Source organism: Pristis pectinata, chromosome 7, assembly GCF_009764475.1.
Source record: "Pristis pectinata isolate sPriPec2 chromosome 7, sPriPec2.1.pri, whole genome shotgun sequence".
Taxonomy (NCBI): domain Eukaryota; kingdom Metazoa; phylum Chordata; class Chondrichthyes; order Rhinopristiformes; family Pristidae; genus Pristis; species Pristis pectinata.
The window spans coordinates 85849310-85871537 of NC_067411.1; the positions used below are offsets into that span (position 1 = coordinate 85849310).

Below are 22228 nucleotides of genomic sequence, written 5' to 3' on the forward strand. Positions count from 1 at the left end.
TTATGCTTTATTTTCCCTCATAAAAGCAAGGAAGGTTGTCTGAGGCACAGTATGATACACATCGGCAGGAAAACTGGGCAGAACAATAGTAAAAAGAAATTAATCCGGACAAGAGTGAGGTGATGTATTCTAGGAGGACAAACAAGAGCTTACACAGTAAATGGTAGGGACCTAGGGAGTGTTTATGTACAGAGGAGCTTGGACTACAAATCCGTATATCTCTCAAAGTGGTAGCATGGGTAGATGAGGTGGTGAAGGAGGCATATAGAAGGCTTGTATTCTATGCAATGGCCAATGAAGGCAAGATCTGGGATGTCACACTACAACCAACTTTATAAAACACTGGTTAGACCACACCTAGAGCATTGTGTGTACTATAGGAACAAGGTAATTACTCCACGGACAATACAAAGGAGGTTCATCAGGATGTTACCTGGATTGAGGCATTTCAGTTGTAAGCAGCGACGGGACGGCCTGGGTTTGTTTTCCCTGGAGGGGAGGATGGTGAGGGGTGACCAGATAGGACATTTCTGAGGGGGATGGACAGTAAAAATCTTTTTCCCTTTAGGTTTATGGTGAGAGGTATGAGACTTAGAGGGGATCTGAAGGGTAATTTTTTCCACACGGAGGGCAGTTAGGATCTGGAACACACTACCTGAAGAGGAAGTGGAGGCAGATATCTTACAACATTAAAGAAGCATCTAGACAAGTACTCAAAGTTGCCAAGGCACAGTAGGCTACAGTTGTAATGCAGGCAAATGGAATTAGTGTAAATAGATATAACAGCTGGCATAGACATGGTGGCCGATTTTTGTGCTGTGTGACTTTATGACTCTAAAGTTTTGTCAACCATGAAACATCAAGACCTCGTGAGCAAATATCCCTAGTGAAGTCCTAAAACTTGGCAGAGAAGTACTTCAGCCACAAATTCAAAACCTTATTTTCCACATCTCAGAAGAAGAGCACGTGGTAACAATTAAGAAATAGCAAGAAGCAGAAGCATTTGTGGAAGTTATCCATTACCGTTTGGGATCTATGCCATAGCATAAATTGCAAAACTAAAGATGCATGCAAAAAGGCTAAGTCAATAATCAAGGAGAACTTTAATCTGCAATGTATACTTTCCAGACCAAATTAGCATTAATAGTGTGAAGAACAAATTCACAGAATGTGTAAGTGAAGGTTTTCTTGATCAGTATGTTGAGGAAAACTTCTAGAGATACAGTATGTATAAATGAAAAATTAAAAAGTTATTGTAATGAAGGCCAACATATCACTTGTTTTCACAGTCACTGGGTGTACCTGTACATTGATTTTCAGTGACCTACCTACAAGGGCACCTACATAACCTAATCTCTCAACAATTAGGAAATACTCTGCTTTTCTGTTTTGTCAAAGTGAATAACTTCACGAGACTCCACCTGCCTCCTCTTGCCTACTCATTCAGCTTGCTTACACCCCTTAAAGCCTCTTCATATCTTCCTCCCAAGTCACAAACGCATCTAACTTTCTATCATCAGCAAATAGGACACTGGCCTCATCAACTCTCCTTGCTACAACATCAAAAAATTCAATCAAGTCAGACTGATACTATTTTCACTTGACAAATCCATGCTGTCACTGATTAATCTGTGTCTTTCTAAATTAAGACTTTTATTTAGAAAGTATTCCAGTAATTTGCTCACCATTGAAGTTAAACCAATTGACTTGTAATTACACTTTTATCCCTCTGGTTGTCAGGAGGCTTGCTAAAGATGTTGGGAGGTGTGGCACAGAAGTGCCAAAGCAACAAACTAAAGAGATTCAGAGACAGAGATACAGCAAGGAAACGGACCCTCAGGTCTACCGAGTTCATGCCAACTATCAACCACCCATTTACACAAATCCTACATTAAACATTATTTATTCACACTTTCCACCCCCACCCCCAATTCTACCAATCTCTTGTGCACTAGGTGCAATTTACAGTGACCAATTAACCTACCAACCCACACGCCCATAGGATGTAGGAGGAAACCCATGAAGAAATCTCCACATACACGGCAACCGAGATCAGGACTAAACCTGGGTCTCTGGTGCTATGAACTTCAGATCCAGAGTTTAAGTTAATTTCATTAATTAAATTGTTACCAAAGATGGGTAATTGGCCTATTATGTCTATCCCACTTCTTTGAAAGAACAATCCATATTTGTTGCATTGAATTACTCTTGCCCCATAGCACTACAAACATTTCCCTGATACATGTCCAATTCCTCTGTAGGAAATTATAACAAATTTGCTCCTATAACCCTTTCAGGTACAGAATTCCAATCATAACATTCCACTGCACTGAACGATTTCTCTCCAATTCCCACTTCTCAGAGGATAGCAGACATCAGGAACTCTCCCAAAAATCTGATCAAAAATTCAAAACTGAGAATAAAAGAGATTTTTGTTTGACTTGGGTATTAAGAGTTACAGACCAAGGGCAACGCCACAATAACACATCACAGGCGACCCGTGTTACAGCAATTTAGGTAACAGAAATTCGCCCTTAAAGAATTCACAAATCAGTACAAAAAAAATCTGGAGATATGGAATAAAATTCACCCCTGCATAATTGATGTAAAAAAGTAAATAAATACTTGTTTGTTCCAACTAGTAGTTGTGCAGGTAGAACTGAATATCAATTGCAAATTTTAAAAATTCAAGGATATAAATGAACTACAAATATTTAACAAACTTGCATTGATTATTATATTAGCTATTATGAAGCAACATCAGTTGTCATCACATTATACCTTGTCTACGTGGAAAATTAAATCCAGTTCACAGACATTCTCAAAACATTTGTCCAATGTTTCCACAAATACCTGTCAAAAGAAAAAAAAGATTTAAAGAATTCTTCATTGGTTTCAAAATATTTTCCTTTATTTGTAAAGTTAACAGATAAATACATAAAACTAGATTTCTATTTCTATCTAAAATTCAAAGCATTTATTTTATTACATGAAATCTATGAACAGCAGTTATGGGAAGAGAAAGAACTTGATGGACAAGTCACGGCAACAGCAATCCAGTAATGACCAACTTTGCGAGTGAATATCTAAGTGGGATTTTTAAACAAATTAAAACAAGTGATTCCTAAATAAAAATAAGAATAAGTTAGTTATTTTAGATAGCCAAGAAAGCTCACCAGTGCCTCTACTTCCTCAGGAGGCTAAAGAAATTTGGCATGTCCCTTTGACACTCACCAACTTTTACTGATGCACCATAGAAAGTGTTCTATCTGGATGCATCATAGCTTGATGCATTGCAGGTAGACAATAAGGTGCAGGGTCATAACAAGGTAGATTGTGAGATCATCTACCTTGTTATGACCCTGCACCTTATTGTCTACCTGCAATGCACTTCCATATAGCTGTGACACTTTACTCTGTATTCTGTTATTGTTTTTACCCTGTACTACTCAATGCACTGTGTAATGAATTGATCTGTACGAACGGTATGCAAGACAAGTTTTTCACTATACCTCAGTACAAGTGACAATAATAAACCAATACCAATTTTCAGATTTATCAAGTCACAAGTGACATCCAACAAGAATCAGTGCTTGGGTCTCATCTTTTTAAGAAAACACCAATGACTTGAAGGACTGAACCAATCATAATGAAACAAAATTTTATTGTGATACAAAACCAAAAGAGAAAGTAAAATGAGAATATGAAAAGATTACAATGACATTCAAGATAAATGAATGGGAGTGATATGGCAGATAGAATATGCCATGGAGAAATGTGGTAGAGTATCACTTTGGACGAATTTTTTAAAAAAATATTTAAAGTGGAGAGGCCAAGAAGTGATGGTATTCAGAAGGGCCAGAGTGGTGGTGTACATGAATAAAAGTTAACATTACAGCAAAGAATTAGAAAAGCAAATAATATGCAAGTCTTAATATGTAATTAGACTTTAATATAATTATATTAATTGTACTTGTGCCTATGACAATAAACTCAACTAAGGACAAGGTGAATTTCTAGGTGTATTTCTGAAGCTTTTTTTGAAATAAAATCATTTGGGGAAAAATACTATTTCAATGCAGACATCAAATTTGGGCTTTATGTTGATTCAGGGAGGCAGCAGAAAATAAGTCTGACTCATTCTTTAGAATAGATGTATATCTGACTTGCCTTAGCAATCGTATTCATTTGTATCAACAGGACTTCAGTTTCCTGGTTCATACACAATGATGTTTTGAGCTGACTGCCCAATCAGTCCAATTATTACTTCATCTTTTTTCAGTAAACTAAGCTTTATGCATTGTAATTTGGAAAATTTTACAGAATCAAACTCTTTACAGTAATTTATAAAAAGGAAATCCAACTTCAATTCAAATCAAAACAAAACAAGGGACAGAACAAACAACAAGGCTGTGGAATCACAATTCTACAGGCTGTTGATCTCTGCTGTGCCATCAAGGAAGATTAAGTGAAAACACAATTATCTCTCGGTAAAGTAAGAGAGCATCGAGACTTGAAAGCAACAATTTTGTTCTTTTATTCATACAACAACAAATACACAGACACAAATTTTTACCTGTAGAAAATTTCATTGTGTTTAAATATCTTTTTATGATAAAATAAGTTTCTTAAATTCTGTTTGTTAAATTCAATTATTAAATTGTGCTTATCCCCCAATTTTCCAGAGTTTTGACTTGTACAGTCTTTTTTGTGTTAGTATCCTCACCTAACTTGGGGTTTCCATCATATTTCCATTCCTTCACACTCACTGCATACCTTTACCAGAAGGAGATTCATCATCATCTGCTCATGGGCACTTGGCTAGTTCCCTTAAATAAAAATCATTCATTTAATCTCCACTACACATTTCCACGAGAGACTAATCTGTGTTTTCTTTGAAATAAATACTCTTCACTGTTACTAATTATTGACATCACCATTAAAAGTAGCCACACAATTCTCGCAAGATATAGAAAGACAAAGTTAAATTTTAATGGTGCCTTTCATGTCCATTCGGAAGCTGGGATTGGAAGGGCTGGCAGCCACAGACCTGACTAGATCTATGCGGTGCCTGGTTAATTGGTAGTGGTGGCAGTGCAGGGGGGTTGGTGGCAGTGAGAAGAATTCAGAATTTGGGTAGTTAGATGAAGGTCTAGCATTTCAATTGGTATGGGTGGTTCATATCCAATGATATGTTTTTGAAATGCAGCCACCATTGAAATGTAGGAAATGCAACAGCCAATTTGCACAATGCAACCTTCCACAATAGTTGTGTTATAATGTTCATATAATTTGTGTTAATTATTTTGATTGAGGGATAAACACGATTACAAATAGGCAGAAATCCAGGAATAGATCCAAAAATCAATGCTATGCAAAGGCAATGATGCTATTAGTATTGGTATATTATTGTCACTTGTACCAAGGTACAGTGAAAAACTTGTCTTGCATACTGTTCGTACAGATCAATTCATTACACAGTGCATTGAGGTAGTACAGGTAAAAACAATAACAGAATACAGAGTAAAGTGTCACAGCTACAGGGAAGTGCATTGCAGGTAGACAATAAGGTGCAAGGTCAAACAAGGTAGATTGTGAGGTCAAGAGTCCATCTCATTGTATAAGGGAACCGTTCAACAGTCTCATCACAGAAGCTGTCCATGAGCCTGGTGGTATGTGTCCTCAGGCTCCTGTATCTTCTGCCTGATGGGAGAGGGGAGAAGAGAGAATAACTCAGGTGGGTAGGTCTTTGAATATGCTGGCTGCTTAACCAAGGCAGTGAGAGGTAAAGACAGAGTCCATGGAGGGGAGGCTGGTTTCCGTGATGTGCTGGGCTTTGTCCACAACTCTCTGCAGTTTCTTGCAGTCCTGGGCAGAGCAGTTGCCATACCAAGCCATGATACATCCAGATAGGATGCTTTCTATGGTGCATTGATAAAAGTTGGTGAGTGTCAAAGGGGACATGCCAAATTTCTTTAGCCTCCTGAGGAAGTAAAAGTGCTGGTGAGCTTTCTTGGCCATGGCATCTACATGGTTGGACCAGGATAGGCTATTGATGATGTTCACTCCAACGAACTTCAAGCTCTCAACCCTCTCGACCTCAGCACCATTAATGTAGACAGGTGCATGTGCACTGCCCCCTTTCCTGAAGTCAATGACCAGCTCTTTTGTTTTGCTGACATTGAGGGAAAGGTTGTTGTCATGACATCATGTCACTAAGCTCTCTATCTCCTTCCTGTACTCTGACTCATTGTTATTTGAGATATGGCCTACTACAGTGGTATCAACTGCAAACTTGTAGATGGAGTTAGAGCAGAATCTGGACATGCAGTCATGATTATATAGGGAGTAGAGTAGAGGGCTGAGGACACAGCCTTGTGGGGCACCAGTGTTGAGAATAATCGTACTGGAGGTATTGCTGCCTATCCTCACTGATTGCGGTCTGTTGGTCAGAAAGTCAAGGATCCAGTTGCAGAGGGAGGTGTTGAGTCCCAGGTCTCAGAGTTTGGTGATGAGTTTACTTGGAATTATAGTATTGAAGGCAAAGCTGTAGTCAATAAACAATAGTCTAACGTAGGTGTCTTTACTGTCCAGATGCTCCCGAGATGACTGTAGGGCCAGGGAGATGGCATCCACTGTAGACCTGTTTCGGCAGTAGGCAAATTGCAGTGGGTTAAGGTTTTCCGGGAGGCTGGAGTAAATGCGTGCCGTAACCAGCCTCTCGAAGCACTTCATGACGGTGGATGTCAGAGCCACTGGTCGGTAGTCATTAAGGCATGTTACCTTGTTTTTCTTAGGTACCGGGATGATAGTGGTCTTCTTAAAATAGGTGGGAACCTCAGATAAGTAAGTTATTAAGCAATGCCTCTAAGGAAGCAGTGAAGGGAAACCTGGACTGTATTGCCCCTGGAGCATTCCTTGTCAAGCACTCCCAGAACAACCTGACCATACCAGCACCGTGCTAGACTATGATAAGAACACAAAAAAAATCAGAGCATGAGTAGGCCATCTGGCCCATTGAGCCTGCTCCATGATTCAATAAGATCATAGCTGATCTGGCTGTGGACCCAGCTCTACCTACCTGCCTTTTCCCCATAACCCTTAATTCCCCTACAATGCAAAAATCTATCTGTGTCTTAAATATATTTAATGAGGTAGCCTCTACTGCTTCCCTGGGCAGAGAATTCCACAGATTCACCAATCTCTGGGAAAAGCAGTTCCTCCTCATCTTCATGCTAAATCTATTCTCCCGAATCTTTTCCCCTAGCTCTAGTCTCACCTACCAGTGGAAACAACTTTCCTGCCACTGTCTTATCTACCCCTTTCATAATTTTGTATGTTTCTATAAGATCCCCTCCCATTCTTCTGAATTCCAGTGAGTATAGTCCCAGGCGACTCAATCTTTCCTCATAGGCTAACCCCCTCATTGCCGGAATCAACCTGGCAAACCTCCTCTGCACCGCCTCCAAAGCCAGTAAAGAGACCAGAACTGCATGCAGTACTCCAGGTGCTGCCTCACCAGTACCCTGTACAGTTGCAGCATAACCTCCCTGCTCAAATTCCACCCCTCTGGCAATGAAGGCCAACATTCCTTTTGCCTTCTTGATAACCTGTTGCACCTGCCAACCAACCTTTTGCAATTCATGCACAAGTACTCCCAAATTCTTCTGCACAACAGCATGCTGCAATCTTTCACTATTTAAATAATAATCTGATCTTCTATTTTTCCTTCAAAAGTGGATGACCTCAGATTTACATTGTACTCCATCTGCCAGACCCTTGCCCACTCACTTAACCTATCTATATCTCTCTGCAGACTCTGCATCCTCTGTACAATTTGCTTTTCCACTCAGTTTAGCATCATCAGCAAACTTAGAGACATTATACTCGCTCCCCTCTTCCAAATCGTTAATGTCTATCGTGAACAGTTGCAGACTCAGCACTGACCCCTGCAGCACCCCACTCACCACTGATTGCCAACCAGAGAAACACCTATTTATCCCAACTCTCTGCCTTCAATTGGTTAACCAATCCTCTATCCATGCTAATACATTACCCCCAACTCCATGCATCCTCATCTTATAGAACATAGAACTACAACACAGAACAGGCCCTTCACATAGCTATTCCCTCCTACCTACAGAATGCCAATATCCCTCTCTTTTCCTCTCATTCATGTGCCTTCTTGGAAGTCCCCAATGAATTTGCCTCCACCACCCTATCAGGCAACACATTCCAGGCATCCACCACTCTCTCAGTAAAAAAAAATTTGTACCCCTCACGTCTGTTCTGAACCTACCCCCTCTCACCTTAAATGCATGCCCCCTGGTATTGGATCACTCAATAATGGGAAAAAGATATTGCTTGTCCACCCTATGCCCCTCATAATTGTATACACTTCCAACAGATCACCCCTCAGCCTCTGCCGCTCCAGAAAAAAAAGAGCCCAAGTTTGTCCAGCCTCTCCTGATAGCACATGCCCTCTAATCCAGGCAGCATTTTAGTAAACCTCCTCTGCACCCTCTCTAAAGCCTCAACATCCTTCCTATAGTGAGGTGACCAGAAATGCATGCAATACTCTAAATGCAGCCTAACCAGAGTTCTATAGAGATGCATCATAACTTCGACTCCTATACTCAATACCCCGATCAATAAATGCAAGCATTCCATAAACCGCCTTAACCACCCTGTCTACCTTATGAATAAATCTTTTATGTGGCACCTTATCAAATGCCTTCTGGAAATCCAAGTATACAACATCCATCTGTTCCCCCCCATCCACTGCACTTGTTATATCCTCAAAGAAATCCACTAAGTTTGTCAAACAGGACCTGCCCTCCCTGAATCCATGTCGTGTCTGCCTGATGGAACCATTTATATCCAGATGTCTCTCTATTTCTTCCTTAATGATAGCTTCAAGCATTTTCCTGACTACAGATGTCAAGCTAACTGGCCTATAGTTACCCACCTTTTACCTACATCCTTTTTTTTTGTAAAAGAAGAGAGCAGTAGCATGACATTTGCTGTCTTCCAATCTGCCGGGACCTGCCCAAAATCCAGAGAATTTTAGTAAATTATCACAAACTCGTCTACTATAACTTCTGCCATTTCTTTCAGTACCCTGGGATGCATCCAATCAGGACCAGGGGACTTGTCTATCTTTAGGCCCACTAGTTTGCTCGTCACGACTCCTTTTAGTGACAGTGATTATATCGAGGGCCTCACCTCCCATAGCATCTCTCTTTGGCATATTAGACGTGTCCTCCACAGCAAAGACTTGCACAAAGTAGTCATCCAAAGCCTCGACCATTTCCACATTACATCCTCCCCTATTATCTGATACTCTTGGACATTTAATTCCCAATCATCTCCATCCTGCAACCGCGTTTCTGTAATGGCCACTAAATCATACCCCTTTGTACTGATTTGAGCCACAACTTCACTGACCTTGTTTCAAATACTACGGGCATTCAGATAAAATGCCCTTACACTCATTGTCCTTTTAGAATTTAGTAACGTTTGTGTCCTTTGCATTTGATTTTTCTGTACTCCATTCTTACTTTTCTTTTTTCTAACTTTTGCTTTGGTCTCTGCATTGCTTCCCTCTGTCTCTCTGTATACAGGTCCCAATTTGATTCCCCCTTCTTTCAAAGTGACAGTTCCAATCACCCACACCATCCTCAGCTGCTGAAATATTAGTCCCCCAAACCAGCAGCCAAAATAACCCAAACAACAGATGAAATCAGGTCTATGGCTGCTGATGCTCCTAATAACAGCTTCTGGAAGGAATGATTGAAAGAACAATTTCAGTGCTGAAAACATGCAGCACACTGTTTGTCACAACTGAAGTTTTCAATGGAGTGCAAATGACGAAAATCAGTCATTGGCATCCTCCTGCTGCAGCCATCCAGCACACACACACAGGGCACAATACAATTTTTAAACAAAATCATTTAGGAAAATAATCAACTTTTTTTCTTAAAATAGGCTTGTGTGATAAGATTAATAAAAAGAAAATGTTTTAAATAATGATACACAACCTGTTTATAATTTGAGATAAATGGAAAACCAATTGGAAGTAGAGCTCAATAAGAATTTATAAACATAATCTATCCACTCAAAACTCAAGTCATTTAAAACTCAAGAAAATTGATGTAGTCATATCATAAATCTACAAAGTACTTTAAGGTAACTGCATTTATAAACCATATTTGTTTTATGGTAATGTCAAAATGTCTCAACTAATATTACAGTCCTGAAGTTGGGCTCAAACCTACTATTGTCTTATAGTGAGTGCTACCAATTGAATCACATTCAGATTAGTTTATTGACATACACACTATGGTGCAATGAAATTCCTCACTTCCATGAAGCTCACAGAGTAAACAGTATACATGGTAGTGATAAATACAGCAATGAGCACACAACAGCAGAATAGTGCAACCTAGGCTCACGGTAGGCTAGGGAATTGTTCCAGCATTCGTAAAAAGGAAACCTCATTTATTATAGGAGCCAGTGTTTCTCTTGCTTGAAAAAATAGATTAGGATTCCATTTATTATTGTACACTAGCACAGCAAGATTAATAATGATAAAGCCTACCATTGCAAGGTGCAATTTAAAGGTCATCCAACAAGGAATAAATTTTGAAACACTGCTGGACATCTGACATAACACATCACAATGTGTGCATTCTTGATCATTGACAGTTACATAAAACAGAAGGTAGCTTCAAGCTAACGGCAAGTTCCTGTGACTGTACAATTCAAATTGCTATCATACAAAGTATATCAGCACTTCACATTGTTTGGAGGTAACCTACCCATTGCATACCAAAGTAAGGTTGCAAGCACCTTTAAACAGTGGTAAGTAGATACATTTAGGTGATTCATATGGCAGTGCACTACAAATTCATGCTGATTAAATCTTGTAATTTAAGTATAATTTAGAATACAAACAGCGCTGTATAGTATATTCCTGCAGTGTGCTTTTGAAATATTTATGTTCAATGTAGTTTGTCAGTTCTGAGATTTAGGACCAGAACATGGATGGTATTGTGCAACAGGTTGTACAGTATTGGGAGATTATATCTGGCAGTAGGTGACAGGCTGCGACAAGAAACAGCAAACATACCCACTAACAAGCTGTCGCCCCAAACACACTAACAGACGAATTCACAGATAATGTATTGAGTAACTGAGAGGTAAAAATAATTACAAAAATCTTCCAACACACTGCACGCATAGGTTTTCATTAAATTAAACAATAGCTTAAAACATTTATGACTTTTGGAATAAAACATTTAAAAGTGAAAAAAAAAAATCACCAAAAATAAAGTAGGGAGGGAAAACAAAATCCTCCCCCCTTTCATCGCTACTTCTAGTGCCTCTTACTGAACTAATTGTTGAACTACCAAGGGATACTGCAAATTAAAGCAAACCCACCTGCAATAATAGTGCATATAAATTATTATTGTTGATCTATAAAGACTGTAATGTTTATAATATGGACAGTAGCAACAGAATCCAACCCTGATAGTGACTTCACAGATGCTCATGCTGAAATCTCACCTGTACAAACCAGAACTGTGAATGAAAGTTTAACTTCACATAATACAAAAAATAGAATTCAAATGCACTGGAATACTTTTTAAACATCTCCTTCCATGCAAATTTCCTAACTAATATTCAAGATCTCCCACTTGAGTTTGCCATGTCAAAGTAGCTTTGCTGCTCCTATTCTTTTAAAGCAGAAATAGGGTTATCTCTGATAACTTACTTTAATCACTCTCAAACACATCTCCCTTTACACTCAATCCTTATTCTGCCAATCATAGGAAAAAGCTTAATATTCAATCATTTTCAAAATCACAATTATCTAAACTTAAAACTTCCATTCACCTCAATAGTTTTGCAACTACTGATCTACAAAAATGGAGTAAAACACTAGGTGGATCACAGCTAGAGTACTGTGTACAGCCTTATTCACCACACCACAACAAGAATGAGCACCAGATTTTTAAAGATTTCCAAAGATTTTGGCAGAGTTGGAGAATTTGAGCTCTTAAGAAGGGCTGGTTACACTAGGGTTAATTTCTTTGGAATGAAGATTGAAGCAAGAGTTAATCAAGATGCATACAATTATGATACACCAAGGCAAGGTGAAAAAGATTCTTCATTTCAGAGGTCAATAGTTTGAGGATGGTCAATTAAATTAATTGATAAATGGATTAGAGGAAATTAGAAAAAAATATCACCCAAAAAGAATCTGGAACTCATTAGTTGAAAGGATAATGAGGCAGAGACTCTCATAATATTTAAAAAGTACATGGTTAAGCATCTGAAGAACCATAACCCACGTGGTTATGGACCAAGAGCTGGGAAGTTGGATTAACCCAAGCAGCTTTTAATGGCTAACCTGGAGAAGGCAGGTCAAACTACCCCGTTTCTGTGTTGCAGTTTTCTATGATTCTATCCCTCTTCCTGGCTTTCACTGGATACTGAATTAGACAGTTCACAACCTTGATATCATTTTTGAATCCATGCCAATGTTTGGATCCATATCCGATGGCTAACTTCTACCTCATTATCATCACTCATCTCCACTCACACACCTGCTATAATCTCATCTACAACTGAAATCCTCATTTATGTTACATCTAGGTTTAACTACTCCACTTTTTGGCTCAACTATTCCAACGCACACTCAAGTGGTCTCCTGCATTGTTGTTTGTCAATCTGATGTCCCTCACCGCCATTCAGGGCCCTAGACAGTCCTTCCAGGTGAGGCAGCTGTGAATCCGAGGGTGTCATTATTGCATCCAGTGCTCCCAGTGTGGCTGACAGATTGGGTGACCACTTCATCGAGCACCTTCGCTCCGTCCGCTGCAACAAGGATCTCCCAGTGGCCAGCCACTTCAATTCTACATCCCACTCCCATTTTGACATGTCTATCCAAGGCCTCCTCTACTGCCACATTGAGGCCAGACGCAGGTTGGAGGAACAACACCTCATATTCCGCCTTGGGAGTCTCCAACCTGACGGTCTCAACATCAATTTCTCTAACTTCCAGTAACCCCTCCCTTCTTCACCCCCTTTGTCTTCCTTCATTCCTATGGCCCCCTCACCCCCTCTTTCCCCTTCTCCCACCCTCATGACCTGCCCATCTATTCCCCACCTCCTTCCCTTTATTCCGTGGTCCATTGCCCTCTCCTACAGGATTCCTCCTTCTTTAGCCCTTTGCTTCTTCAACCTATCACCTCTCAGCTTTTTACTTCTCCCCCCTCCCCTGAACTCATCCATCGCCTGCCAGCCTGTGCTCCTCCCCCTCCCAACCTTCTTATTCTGGCTTCCTTTCCAGTCCTGATAAACAGTCGATGTTTCGGGTCAAGACTCTTCATTTCCCTCCACAGAAGCTGCCTGACCTGCTGAGTTCCTCCAGCATTTGTGTGTCATTCAAAACATTGCTGCCCATATGCTAATTCATACAAAGTTCTTTCAACCATCATGTGTTTGCTGACCCATACGAGCTCCCAGTTCAGCCATGAGCTGAAGTTAAAATTTCCATTTCATTTTCAAATCCATCTATAGCTTCACCTTTTCCATCTCCTTAATCTCCTCCAGTCCTATAACTCTTAGTGATGTCAGCATTCCTCTAATACCCTTCAGCTCATCTCCAGTTTAATCATGTGATGAACAGTGGCCACGTACTCAGCTGCCAAGGTTGAAGGCTCTAGAATTTCCTCCTCTCTGCCCCCTTTTCCTTCTTCAAGACTCTTCTTGAAACCTACCTCTTTGTCCAAGCTTTTGGCTGGCTGTCCCAAAATCTCTAAGTATCTTTCACCATGCCAATTATACCATTTTTTGTTTGACAACATTCTCCTGAAGTACCTTTGGGAATTTTGCTTTTTATAGCCACTCTATAAATAGAAGTCATTAAACTAAAGAAATAATAAATACTTGGATGTGTATTTAAAGAAAAGGACACCGATCATTAAGAGTTCAACTCAACAGCATTCAAAGGTCACAAATCTTAATAATTCCAAATGATTTACAAGTCATTAGACATTCAATGAATTTACTTTTTGGTGATATTGTAATATTTGATGAATAACTGGTCTATTGTTTCTACTGCATGAACTCATTGTTTCCTATAATTACAGCATTATTTTGAGGGATTAATTGAAGGATTCCAAAGTTAATATAGGCAGTCCTATGTAAACGTAATATTTAGAGTATCAAAGCAGAAAATCACTGATTAAATCATAGTGCTATCACCCAACTCCCAAGGTCATATTAAAAACACTATGCTGTTTCTGTTTAATAATTTACATTGATTTAATTTAATGAATAACTTGGATCAGAGTCTAAACCAGTAAATTCCATATTACAGTAACATTTAACCATCACTATTTCACTACGTTTATCAAAAAATAATTTATTATTAAAAATTTCAGATGAGCTCATTAATATTTCATTATTTGACAATTTGATTAGCCACATAAGAAAACATGAGATTTGCCATTTTTACAATACAGTCAGTTCTCATGTTACACAGGGGTTCCGTTACTGAGAACTCTCTGTAAACCTACTTTTCCAGATGTCAGTGAAGGTCAGCAAGTACAGAAATGATTGAAAAGAGGGACTTTGGTGTGAGTTGGATGTGGACAGCAGGATTTTGGTTAAATCAATCCCACAGCAATGCTGTATTTTATATTACATTTAATGAAGTAAAACATCCCTGGGTGTATACAAGTGACCCCTGCGTTACAGTTGTTCAGGTTAGGGAAATTCACTCGTACAGAATCTACAAATCACTCCCCAAAAATTTGAGATACAGAATAAAATACACTCTTATGTAATTTATATGGGGGGGGGGGGGGGAGTAAATAAGAACTGTGGAAAAATAAACAACACATTTTTTAGTCACTCAGCACTGAGGCAACAAGATTTGGATACGACATAACTGCGTCAATTGGGTTGGCAGTCAAAGCTGAGTTCCTCCTTTCATACATCCTCTCCAGTCTGAGGACATATGAATAGATGTTCTTAAGAGTGCAGTGCTGCCGCGCTCTTCAACGTCAAGGCATTTTCTCTAATGCACTGCAATGTGGGGAGCCACAATAGCCATGGGCAACTCCTTAAAGTAATCCCTCAGTCTTTAATCCACTTCCACTGTCACCGTGCTTTAACCAGTTACCCCCTGAATTCTTTTTTACACCACCTTGCTCCCATGAACCCTGATCCTTGAATCCCATCTCTTTCCCTGATATCCCCACTTCTTAAACCCTTCTCAAACCCTTCTCCTAATCCATGAGACTTTCGTGTAGGAGAAAATGCCTTGCAGAAGAAGAGCATGACAGCGTTGCACTCTGAAATGTCTGTTCACATGTCCTTGGACTGGCAAGGGCATGACAAAGGAGGGACTTGACTATAACTGCCAACCCATTTGACGCAGTTATGTCATATCCAAATCTTATTGCCCCACAGTATTGAGTGACTAAAAATAAAAACTGACAAAATTTGTTGTCTCTTATGCATGAGCATTGCCCATCTTCCAGGTCTAAAGTTGGCCTCAATTGCTAAATAATGGCAGTAATCGCTGATAAAATGGATTCATACGAGAGAAAACATATTGTAGAAACACATCGCTGCTCATAACATGGAATTCAATGGGAAAAGGGTTTCACATTACATAAAACTTGTAACATGTATGATTTTCTCGGAATGCAATGTCTCCATAACGCAGGGGGTCATTTGAGTCAAATTAATCAAATTAGGATCAGGAACTGGTAACTATTAATCAGAATAAAATTGCTCCATGTTGTTGAATAATATTCATTCATTGGATATACAGCTACCAACATTGTATCACTCTGCATGCAGTTCCTATAATTAGAATTGGTTTATTATTGTCACTTGTACAGCGGTACAGTGAAAAGCTTGTCTTGCATACCATTCATACAGACCAATTCATTACACAGTGATGAAATTCTTTCATTTCATCAAATATCTTCTATGTTCACCCTAGCACCAACCATAATTAAACTAATGGAACATATGCTGTATCCAGCTATTAATGAACACTAGTTTGCATTTCTGTAACTAACTTTCCCATTTTGAATAAAAATTTATGGGAGAATGTGTGTAAAGTTAGATTTCCGCAAGTCAGGTCTTCCGTAACCCAGGGAGTCCCTATATACAAAAATTGTAAAACGGCAAGTATACTTAATGGTCAAAAGAGTTAATTGTCCAAGTCTCAAGTTATTCAATGGTCTTAAACCAAGATTGAGAGTCAAATAACTTTTCAACATGCCACTGGAAACCAGACCTGAACAAAGGACAGAATTCCAATCACATCACTCAACACCAGCTGCTTAAATGTATTTCTACCCTCTTAAGTAATTGAGCTGTTCAAACTTCAAAGGTTTAAACAAAAGCAAAGCAAACATTCAGCACTTATTACCTACACTATTTGTAATCTGTGGGTTTCAGAGTCACAGGACTCATTGGGTGCCATTGGTATACAGCAACATACACACATCACCTTTGAAGATCTTTTTCACAGCAGCATCAACATGGCATTTCCTACGACCTCTTATAAATATCTTAGAGTGAAACAGAAGTATTTTGTGGTAAACTTCTGCCCCAATACTGAACTATACATTAACTGTGAACTGGACAAAGCTTGCAAAATTTTCATGTGTTTAAGTGCTCCAGTCCAACAGCAGGGATCTGCTATGCAAGGATATAAACTTGTGCTAACAGCACAAGATTGAAAGTGATTGGGTTCTAGCCAAACAATGATAGAACATCAAAGCATTACAATCTTAAGAAATAAAAACCATGGCTCAATAAAAATAGCAGTCTCCAAAAAAAATCCTATGCAATAATGTCTAATAAAATTCAGGATGCGCTCACTTTCTTGCCAAGCATTAAAGATTACAGTCCCTGCTGGAATCAATTATAAAAGGACGACAATTTTCTGGAATCAATTATTACAATATTTCTGCAATTTATGAACCACTGTGAAAAGTGCAATACATTTTGTAACAGTAAATGTCAACTTTTGCAAGTTAACTTGCAGTGTCCTAGCCCTCAAGTCAGAAAGCATTTGTCCACATTTTCTATCAGTGTTTCATTTTCAAGCCATCATCTGATAGACTAAAGTTGCTTTCTGACCAAGGGGTACAGTGGCTATTAATCCACAGAATACTGATACTTCAAAAAAAAAATTCACCTTGCAGATCTTTGGGTTTATGCCTTCGAGATACACACAATGATGTGCAGCAACCACATTTGGAAAGAAAAAGAAACTTTTCATGTAGCACCTAATCACATATTAATAATATTAGAGTAATTCACCAGAAAATAATATTATTCTAGAGATATTTTCATTCACAGGAATACTACTGTAGGACTTATAGCAAGAATGATGGTCAAAACACCAGCATTCCCTGTTCCTTAAGTAACATCACAGAAAGAGTGATACAATCATCAATATTACACTAATTTCACCCTTGTTTAGATATGGCATATTTTTTTATTTTTATTTGCTTTCAAAAATGTCTCCTCTACAGTATAATGGGTGACTAACTCATTCAAGTAGTTTTTGGGAATTGGTTTTGTGAGGACCCATGGATTACAAGACACTGAAGAGCTGCAGATTTTATAGCAAGAAACAACTGGAATATTTTACCTTTCCTTATCTTCAACCAATTATATTTCAGTTGACAATGTCATATCATTACAACTTTTAATGCTTTACCTTAGACAACCCAAGAGATTCACTCCCTTTTATTTCCTAGTACACTATAGCTGCAATTACTTGCCTAGGCTACCCTAGCATCTCACACACCCACAGTCTCTACCACCAAGGAGGAGAAGAGCAGCACATGCATGGAAACACAGTCATCAGCAGATTCCCTTCCAACTCTGGACTTGAAAATATATCATAATTTCTTCACAGTCACTGGTCTGAATCCTTAAACTCACTACCTAACAGAACTGTGGGATACATTCATAAGAAGTACTGCAGTGTTTTAAGGTGGCTCATCACCAGCTTCTTAGGGCAATTAGGGACCTATCAACAAATGACAGTCCTGCCACCAATGCCACATTCCAAAAAAAAAACTTATGCAAACAAAAAATAAGCATCATAAATACAATTTGGGATACCCTAATAACATCGCAGGAAGAACACAAAAGCAGTTTAGAAAGTACCATATTAATTTGGAATGAATAGTCTAAATAAGGCCTTTAAGATTAGGATGGGAACTATTGGCTCTATGGTTAACAAGGTTAACATGACATTTAAAAAAAATGGTGGAATTAGATAAATACTGAGAGAACAGAGACTCCGGAATTCTCTGCCACTGATCATTAGTGAACCACATTCATTTGAGCACTTGAAAATATTAATAAGATTGTCTTGAAAAACAGGAATATGGGTATGGAAAGCAACTGAAAATGAAAATATAGATCCAGAGTGATACAAAAACCTGGAAAAAATATCCCAAGGATCCTTTTTCATTAACTACAGATCAAGTTTCATGACATCAGGTCAAAAATGGAAAAGGAAACCTCCTGCTGATTACCACCTGCTGCCTTCCTAATCTGAAAAAAAATGTCTCCAAATTGAACAGTCCAAGGAAGAAGCACCGAAGGCTGCAAGAACACGGAATGCACTCTTGGCAACACAAGTGATTGCAGGTTCTGGTATCTGGAGCAAAAATACTGCTGGAGGAACTCAGCGGGTCAGGCAGCATCTGTGGAGGGGTGGAGAATGATGGGCAGAGGGAGCCTAGGTAATAGTAGGGGTGCATGGAAAAGATGAACAAAAGGGGAGAGACATCTGGGTGGACTGTGGGAGTAAGAAATGAACAAAGGGGGAGTGGGTTACCTGAAGTTGAAAAATTCGATGTTAAAATGACAAGCAACTAGAAGCTCAGGATGGCAATTGCAGACAGAATGCAAGTGTCCTGCAAAACAATTGCCTAGTCCACACTTGATTTTGCCAGTGTAGAGGAGGCCACATTGTTCCATTACTGCTATAAAACTCTCATCTTACCTGACAAAACTGCCCAAGCAATTCCTGTCATCATATAGCAGGACACAGTTGATTTAGTTAATTACTCATCCACAAGTCCATTGTCAGTGTGATAGGTGTCAACAATATTGCTAAGAACCCACTCATCATTCTTTCAGGAGCCCTGGGCTTTACCTCCATTTCAGCCTTGGTCGAAACATGGTCAAAATGGATGAATGCTAAGCCAGGTGAAAGAGACTTTACTTGAAGTCAACATCTAATCAAGTGTGGCAACAAAGCCTTAGTAAAATTGGTGGATTGGAATAAGGGAGAAAATTTTCCACTACTTATAACCATACCAAGAACAAAGGAATCTCCAGCTACTTCATAAATAAACTATTTCAGTAATACAACATCTGAAAGGTTTAATGCTGCAGCACTTTTACATTTCACTGTTGCGCTTGATCATGATCAGTATGAAAACTGCTGTTGCTTGAGTAGTTTGCTACCGAGGTCCTATCATATCAAGCCTCAAAATGCACAACATGTAAAATTGTCACCATCCTTTCCTTCGAGGATATCATCTTCATTGAAATTATTTTCTGAACTTTCCAGATGAATTTCTCCATAGCGTCTACTTATAATAAGACTATCGAGTACAAGGACACCTTAGAAGACTTTTCCCATTTCATTCCTTTCTACTTGGGAATTTGATCCCTACTCACTTCTCCACAGAGAAGTGACTAAAATTAGGAACAACAACACTGTGAGCCAAACAAGAATTGCTGTCCCACCATTCACTTCCAGTGCACTCCACCACTGTTGTGAAAAAGATCAGTTATAAGACCTATCAAGACTATGCTGCCTCTCAGAGCAATTCTCTCAATCCAATCTCACCACTTCTTTCCCGGTAACCTATTCCCTCTTAACTGCACATTAATTCCTCCCATTTCTCCTGCCACTCACCAACACCAAGGTTAATTGGCTACTGTTTAAAAAAATATTACCCCTCAGCCAGTACATCTTTGGGATGTGGGAGCAATCTGGAGCACCTAGGGGAAACCCACACAGTCACGGGGGATAAAAGGACTGAAGGTCAGGATCAAATCCAGCTCACTGGAGCTTTGAGGCAGCAGCTCTGTGAACTGCATCACTGTGCCACCTTTTTTGTTTTACGTTTGCCTGTCTTTTCTCATACTCTCTCTTTGCCTCTCATTTCTTTTTTTACTTCCTCTCTGTATCTTCCAATAATCAGCTCAGTTCTCAGTTGTGTTACCAACCTGACATGTGGAATATATCCTTTTCTCCTGCTTTGTTTAATTCTTAATTGCCTCATCTTTCTTCATCGTGCGAATATACCAAGTCTGCAACTGGTCCTTAAAAGGTTGTTCATTATTCAATCACAGTTTAATGTACACTTCTTTGATTCCAATTCAGAAAGTAGCTTTTCTCTTACTTTTAATGATCCATATCCTTGTATATTACAACCTTAGTCTATAGTAGTTTCACATTATCACTACTCTGAGGCTGAAGCACATCTCTATAACTTTCTGCAAATTTGTTCCTCCATTTACTTCTCATTAATTGACAGCCAGTATTATGGCACCTCTATTGATTCTGAACTCTAACCAAATAGATTCCATCTTTGTCAGCTTCAGGACATCCCTCTCTCCAGCAGTGAAATATTCTCTTTCATCAAATCAGCTAGGGAACCTCCATCCTCTCCTTATATTTCCTGAAGACTCTGCAAGCAAGAACACACATCACCTGAGAGTCATAGAGCACTACAGCAGAGAAATATGCCCTTTTGGCCCATCTACTCCATGTTGGCCTGGTTTTCTGCCTAGTCCCATTTACCTGCACCCGAACCATAGCTGTCCATACCTCTCTCATCCATGTACCTATCCATGAACCTGCATCTACCACTTCCGCTGGCAGTTCATTCCACACTCACACCACCCTGAGTGAAGAAGGTTCCCCTTAAATATTTCACCTTTCAACCTAAACCTATGCCCTCTAGTTCTATTCTCACCCAACCCAAGAAGAAAAAGTCTGCATACATTCACCCTATCTATACCCCTCATAATTTTGTACACTTCTATAAGATCTCCCCTCATTCTCCTGTGCTCCATGGAATACAGTCCTAACCTATTCAACCTATCCCTGTAACTCAGGTCCTCAAATCCCGGCAACATCCATGTAAATTTTCTCTGCACTCTTTCAAGCTTATTGATATCTATCTTGTAGGTAGGTGATCAGAACTGCACAAAATACTCTAAGTTCAGCCTCACCAACGTCTTATACAACTTCAACATAACATCCCAACTCCTGTACTCAATGCCCTGAGTTATGAAGGCCAATCTGCCAAAAGCTCTCTTTATGACCCTATCTACCTGTGATGCCACTTTCAAGGAACTATGGATCTGTATTCCCAGGTCCCTTTTTTCTACCACACACCTCAATGCCCTACCATTCACTGTGTAAGTCTTACCTTGGTCGTCCTCCCAAAGTGCATCACCTCACACTTGTCTGCACTAAATGGATATATAATGCAAGTTGACAAAATGTGCCCATTATACAATTACCTTGTTGCAAATGCCATTCATTCCACATCGATCCTATCTACTATTCAATGGCTGTGAATATCTGCAATGGATAATTTGCAGCCAAGCCTTCATCTTCTGTAGCAAATTTAGAACTTTGATTAGTACCCTCCTTATCATCCAAGTACTCCCAAGCAATTTATCAGCCTTTCTCATGAAACTCAAGCTATCTTTTGAGCATCAACTGTCACTACTCAATGTCACTGTCTACAAATTTAACACAGATTCTTTAGCCACCACACAAGATATTGTTATAGCTACTTTACCTGATGGACCTGCTGTTTAACCAACTGTGCTAGAATGAAAGTGTCTTGAAGGCTGATCAGAAACTTAGATCAAATATACCAATACAATTCTTCAATCATTAAACAGAAACACAATTATTCTTTTTCAAAATCCTTTTTTATTGGACTTATGAGATTGATTATTACCAAACTGCAAAGCATTAGTAATCACAAAATGCTTCAATTCAAACAGCAAATATAAAACTATACTGACAGCACCTACTTGCAGACACAAGAGATTGCAGATGCTGGAAATCTGGAGCAACACACAAAGGAGCTGGAGGAACTCAGGTCAGGCAGCATCTACGGAGGGACAT

The 22228-nt window shown here is 39.2% G+C and overlaps 1 protein-coding gene across 1 annotated transcript in view; it reads right to left on the reverse strand.

The window, feature by feature from the left end:
• The window catches only part of LOC127572825 (AP-3 complex subunit sigma-1), a 61019-nt gene that overhangs the window by 19853 nt on the left and 18938 nt on the right, over positions 1 to 22228 (reverse strand). The window contains exon 4 of the mRNA XM_052020479.1: positions 2782 to 2853. Within this exon, the coding sequence (XP_051876439.1) occupies positions 2782 to 2853 (72 nt within the window). The remainder of the gene's footprint in view (positions 1 to 2781; positions 2854 to 22228) is intronic.